Consider the following 6,981-nt stretch of genomic DNA (forward strand, 5'->3'; position numbering starts at 1 on the left):
TAACCAAACATCATTATTTTATTATCTTAAAAAGTAACACAATCCCCATAGGGTATCACATACACTACAACAATGGTAACACCAGTACTAACATCAAAAGGACTTTCAGATATTATAGACATTTAAAAAAAATCCCTCTTTTTATTGTTTAAATTAGCTGACTAGGCATGACAGATAAACATCATTTACAGGTATGTCACCATTTGAAGCAATGTTATTGTTGGACCTCAATTTTTTGAACCCACTGCTGATGTTAAGGGAAGACATTTCATGGACTCTCAGTGTAGAAAAGGGATGGAAGGTTATATATGACTGTGGCTGGCTGGAGGGCAATAAGGTAGATGGAGGGCCTGTGGGCCAGACAGTGGTGGGGAGAATTGGGCTAGGGACAGTGCAAATATCAGACACTGAGGCACAGAACCTCTTTGCCTCCACCATACAAGAGACTACAGCCCTATTTTCCAGGTGGAACTGGAGGTTAAACCCCTGAACTGTGGTATAGGGATATGGATTAAACAGCTCTTTGGAGTCCTGGACTCAGTGGTTAATCCAATATTAGTGATACAATAGAGGCTGACAGTAATTTTAGGGAACGGGTGAGCACACCTATTGTAATGGTAATAGAAACCAGACCCTGATTGTGTCTAATTGAAAGAATAGGGAACCAACCAATAGTAGGTACCGGTGATACACATTCCCTCTGGAGAGGTAGACTTGGCACTAGAGCCCAACTGTAATTATGTGGGAAGGACTAAAGGCCTAGTGTTTAGGGGTGTAGAAGGGGCTGCTTCAGGAGGTTTCAGATAAAATAACTGAGGGGCAGTCAAAAAGTTTAGCCCAATTTAATTCAACCCACTAATATTTTTATTTTTTTTTCAGAAATGTTCAGTTTGTAGTTGAAATACTTGTTTGTAAGTTTATCTAAAACAAGTGTTGTTTCAGCCTGTCCTCTTCCTGTCACCTATTTTGGAAATGACATCATTGTTGGATTCCCGTCAGAAGCAAAGAGCTGTAATTGAATTCTTCGCTTTCGAGGAGGAACCACCACTAAACATTTTCAAAAGGTTGCGAAGTGTGTATGGGGAAGCTGCAATAGGCTACGATACAGTCAAAAAGTGGGTGTCCAGGATCAAAGGCGAAGAACAAGAGCCTAGGACTAGTCCCAGGATTAACCCCTAAAGATGGCCTGCTACTCGTTTGCTTGTCATGGAGGTCACATAAAACAGGCTCTTGTTCTTGGGCATGCAACATCATCATTTCAAAAACAGCTAACAGGAAGAGGACGGGCTAAAAGAAACTTTAAAAAAATAAAAATAAAAATAAATAAATAACCCTTCAAACAAGTATTTAAACTACAAGTGGTGAAAATCTTTAGTAGGTTAAATTAAATTGGACTCTACTTTTTGACTGCACCTTGTACATTATAGTCTTGCAATATTCAATACACAGGTTTACAATGATATTGCATTGCAGTGCTCCAATAAGTGGAACCTACAGGTAGCTCAAAGAGTGAGTGGTCTTGAGTCTTAGACTACATTTTCACCAAGCAGTACATATCAGTTCACCGTGGTGTGCAGTGATCAATAACCCTGATCAAGCTCGAGCTTGTTTGTGTAGGCGGGATGGTGAAGGCATCCACTACATAGAGTAAATAGCATGGAATCATTCAATACCAGAACATGCATTAATTATAGAAAATAAACAAAAGTAACAGAGGGCGTCTGGCTCCACAGCTTCCCCAACGAAGGGTCACTGTTTGACGTTTAGGTTGGCAGTTTTGGGTATTGTACCAAACTTAACTGTACTGTTTGGTGGACGCTTTATTTCTTATTGTAAAGCTGGGACCAACAGAGTACAAACCACTTTCAGTCGAGCATGTAATTGAAACCAAAGCATATTAGTAGAAACGTCAGTACTCTGGTACAGAGAAGATAATAAAGCTGTAGTACACCATAATGTTATTTAAGATATATATATTGTTTGGGGTTCTAGATAGCTTTAAGTGGAACTTTACAATGTGCATATCCCCAATCTGAGATGAGATTTTTTCCATGCGTCTTTGCATTTGGCTCACTCGCTTATAGCAGCTACGCTATGACAGTGGGTGAACAAAGGTAAACAAAAGGACAGGGAGTCCAGCACTTGGATGTATAGTGTGTACTGTATGTATGTGCAGACATTCACAGGCCAAAGGCTGATGACAGTGTGATCATGGAAAGGACGGGCTGTGTTTTTGCTGTTGTGGAGGTAGTTGAAGAGGAGCTTGTAAGATGACAACATCAGGTTGGCTGGCAAACTTCCAGAGCCTGCAGAAACATGGATCTCGGATCAGGACCATGCCTGGATCAGTAGTACTACAGGATTTCCCATGATTGACCAGACCAACTCATTTCAGCTCAGGCTTAAAAATGTGTCTAGCGCACTATGACACAAAGGAGCCAATCCTGCTCAGTCTTGTGTAAAACCAATATACTTCTTCGAGGGGATACCGTATATGAACATGTCCATTAGTATGTAAGTGAAATTATTATTATTATTAAGCAGCCATTTAATACTATTCCAATACATCACTCCTTATTACGATTACCATTATGACCATCACCGACCATGATGCATTTTCAGCACCATGAGTGACCGTGATGAACTTGATTTTTTCCCCAATGTCTCATTCTGTATTAAAAAATATTGAAAAAAAAAAAAAATATGTAATCACAACCCTGCTATCGGTGAACAACACTCACAGTATATGGATTCATGTTCATTTTCAAAACCATACGATCCCATAATCTCATGGATATTGAAATACCAGCACAGGAGCTCATTTTTCATCAAAATTATCCACCCTGAATGTGTTCATATTCTCATGCCAAGTAATCAACTCAGTGCAAATTTTAGCAGGCTACAGTAACCAAACTAAGAAACAAAATTGCTCATGTCCACTGAACGCTTCTGCAGTCATTTTAAGTCTGTTCCCAACCAACTCATTTATTTATGCTTTGATATAATGTAATATACTCAAGAAAATGGTATGTGTTGTATGAACCTTGACTGAAATATTAATCAGAATCCCACAGAACCTTTGAGAATCTGCAATAGTCATGGCCAAACCTTTCTGACTTGACTGCTTCAGTTTTCACGTTTGTGATTCACACTGTTTAATGCTATAACGAACAGTTAGAATGGGTCAACATTGTCAATATTGAGAAATTTTCATTTTAAAATTGCCAACATTATTTTTCAATTATATAATAGAAAATATAAAAATATGCTCAAAAGTTAGTGAAACGCAATTTGAGTCACCGACTAAACTATAGACCATGATTGTACAACAAATCCTTGTTTGTGTTCATTGTATGCGATTCAAATTCACGACAACTTGTTAAAAGGTGTGAACCACACATTACACACAACCGTTTGTATTTGGTTGCTTTTAAAACATCAAAATAAAATGTACAGTTCTGTACTGTAACCTGAAAAACCAAGTGGTTCGTGTTTTCTAATGTGTGCTATGGCGACACCTGCTGGAAATTGGGCGAATTTCTATGAGCTGCTCAGCCTGAAGCACATTACATTATGCAGACATGAGGCAGCAGCATCCAGTGGACCTAATAAATAACAGCAAATTCTTTAATTTGCATCCAAAAGTCAAGGAAACGGTTATAACTGACTCAAAAACTAAAGCTTGTGTCTTTATTCAGGCTGTTCCAATGAACAGAACACAACAGAAGCAAGAAATAGTTGCTGCGTTTGTTCTGGATTGGCTGTGCAACTCCTAACCAAATGTTAAAGTCACTGTTATTAAATTTATAGTTTTGAATGTTTAAGAAGTGCCCTCATGTTGCGCATTCAGGAATCTGACTTCTATGGTTCGAACATACCATAGACTTACGTGTGTGTGTGACTAGCACAGGGTCAGTTCTGTCTTTAAACTGCAGGGTAATGGTTGATCCAGCTGTAACCATTGAAATCCGTGCATCTCAACTAAAAAGGAACCGATTGGGTACAGGTTACACGTAATACCATCTGTCCAGCTCACATTTTTGATAAATGTTCACCGTATTCAAGCAAACAGACGAGACAAAGTGCGCAGAAACTGGACTGACTGTGTTTAGTGTCAGTAACAATAGTTAGCAGAGCCTCAGACCCTTCAGTGTGTAAAGACACCATCGGACGGAGATGCACTGATATGGAGCATCTGGAGTGGGAGTAGGAATTATATGACCTGAGATTCCAGATTACTGGTACACAACCATATCCCACACGTCACACACTCACCAACTCACACGAAAGCAAACGCACAGGCAAAGTAAAACCCACATAAGTGAAAGAACACGACAGCGGTGTGTAAACACAAAGCTATGAAATGACATGGTTAGTTTGCCCAGTGGCATGGTGTGTGTGTGTGTGTGTGTGTGTGTGTGTCTGTGTGTGTTTATGAGAGAAGAGAGCAGTCTCATGGTGGTCTAAATTCCTTTGTTTGTAAGAATGTGTTTATGTGTGTATTAACAGCTATAGTTCCACAGTGGTCTTGTGGCAGCTCCACTGATTTAGTCAATGTGACAGTCTGCATGTTTAACAGTCCTTGGGGTAGGACTTCCTCTTGTCCTTCATCACGGCCTCTAGACGCTGGTGATTGATGCAAGGCAGGCGTTGGGCTTTTGGAGTTTTTCCGGTTGGCTGCCAGCTGGTTCAGGGATGGCGCGGAATGAGAACGGGGGACCGTTGCTATTTGTAATACCGAGGTGGCCGGGACTCAGAGCCAAGTTCTGCCGACGATTACTCTCCACTATGGACGAGGTGTTCGATGCAAGGCTCTCCCTCGTTCTGCAAACAAAAGAAATGTCATAAAGTATGCAAATTCAGCACCAAAGTCAAAATAGCTTGGACAGAATCAATAGACAGGCAACAGAGGTTTGGCAGAGGTAAGAAGAAATGTTACGAAAATTTCACATATATTGTTCATCATCTACGGTGGCCTGGAAGTGCAAAACAATATAACAAAATGTGAACCACTTTTACACTTCAGAAAACAAATTAACAAAACCACAAACACTTTGACATTTCAGAAAACAAATGAAGAAAAGTCGAAACAATTTTACATTTCAGAAAACACAACACTTCCCGGTTGTCGCAATTGTAATTTGTTTCGTCTTGTAAAAGGTGTTTCTGCTTTTGTTAATGTGTTTTTTGAAATGTAAAAGTGTTTTGGCTTTCGTAAATTTATTTTCTGAAATGTAAAAGTGTTGTGGCTTTTGTTAATTTGCTTTTTGAAATGTAAAAGTGTTTCACAATTTGTTATATTCTTTTGCACTTCCAGGCCACCGTAATTACCATTTCAGAGCGAGTACGGATGAAAGGAATCAGGCCGATACTGGCCTAATTTCAATATATCGGGTACTCATGAAGGCTGACGACACCAGCAACCGATACAAAAAAATATGACATCGAGTAACTACCCCTTGGCACTACACTGCCGCTGTTTGACACATTGGTGAATCATCTTCTGTGTCAGAAAGAAAGAAACAATTATCTGTCATTATGTTCACTGAAATTATATGTATCAAAAGTACTAGCGGTATCGTTACTCAAGAGTGAATACTGGTATTGGTCGAACATCTGTAGAAAATACTGTTTGTGCTTGTATACCAGTAATGCATCGAAATGAAAATTCTTGGCCGAAACCGAAAAAGAGGAAAGAAACCAATGCTGAAAGCCGAAACACCGAAAGAAATTGCTCTGCCAATTATTAGTAAAATTGCATTTATGGCTATGACTGCAGAGCTGCCAACCTATAGAAATTCAATTCCAGAACAATTTGTCTGGATTTCCACATTTAAATTTTTTTTGTCAAGAACATTACCGCGGGATAGTTATCACAGTATATTATGTAATAGGACAAAAAATATTCTAATGTAACATACCAGTAATCATTACTATATAATCATAATTATTAATAAATTAGGACTTCGATAGTTGTTATTTTAATGGGTTTATTCCACCAACCTTGTAATGGTGGATGCAGTTGCAGCCTGAGTCAAAGTGTAACATGCCATCGTCAAAAAATATGTTGATGGATTAATTAGCCTTTACCGATTCAGTTTTCAACCACAGAAAGCAAGTCTATTAAATAAGATTAATCAGATCTCAAAAGTCAAGATTACTGTAAAACTCAGCACTCTATTTTGCAAACAAACAAATAACATTACTGATCAATTCGATCGGAGAGTTTGTGCATGGACAACAGTATATACTAGTATACACTTACATTTAAAAACCCCTGTTCTCACTGGTTATATACGCGGGGACGTACCAATTCATTTCAGCTTTCAGACTGCATCTTGTGTCGCTGTGTATTAGTTTTTTCCTCGACATTTATTAATGTACCTGCTATTTTTCTGTTAAAAGTTTGCTCCGCTATAACGCGGTTCCCGCCTGAACTATGTGACAAGTGACACTCAATCTCTTTATTTCTGTGCGACATGTGCTGATAGATTAGCACTTAGCATGGTTTCTCCGTCTTACTCCTGTTAATTACTCGTCATCCTCCCTTTGTGATAACAATACTTGTCAGAAGTATAGCTTATTCACTCCCATGGAGGCAATGATTCGTGATTTATTCTGCATTGCATCGTGTTTAGCCGCGTTAGCAAGCCAGAGCTAGCTGCAGTTCATAGGTAGCTGGCGCGGCACAAAAAAGTGTGCACCAAGCATTCCCGCGTAGTACCTGAACAGCGGAATGCAGGGAGGTTGGGTAATACACACACACACACACACACACACACGCACATGCACACACACACACACACACACACACACTATATATATATATATATATGTATATATGTATATATATATATATATATATATATATATATATATATATATATATATGTATATATGTATAAGTTCATGTATACCCCTTCAAAAGTATTCGAACGGCAAGGTCATTTCCTTTGTTTTTGTTGTATACTGAAGACATTT

The 6,981-nt window shown here is 38.8% G+C and overlaps 1 protein-coding gene across 4 annotated transcripts in view; it reads right to left on the reverse strand.

Annotated features, from left to right (window-relative positions):
* Nucleotides 1-6,981, reverse strand: part of LOC133484620 (storkhead-box protein 2-like) — a 72,311-nt gene continuing 65,330 nt past the window's right edge. For all 4 annotated transcript variants that reach the window (XM_061787487.1, XM_061787488.1, XM_061787489.1 and 1 more), the window contains one exon: nt 1-4,824. In XM_061787487.1, coding sequence (XP_061643471.1) covers nt 4,620-4,824 — 205 coding nt within the window. In that variant the 3' untranslated portion in view covers nt 1-4,619. The remainder of the gene's footprint in view (nt 4,825-6,981) is intronic.

This window comes from Phyllopteryx taeniolatus, chromosome 10 (genome assembly GCF_024500385.1).
Source record: "Phyllopteryx taeniolatus isolate TA_2022b chromosome 10, UOR_Ptae_1.2, whole genome shotgun sequence".
In the NCBI taxonomy this organism is placed as follows: domain Eukaryota; kingdom Metazoa; phylum Chordata; class Actinopteri; order Syngnathiformes; family Syngnathidae; genus Phyllopteryx; species Phyllopteryx taeniolatus.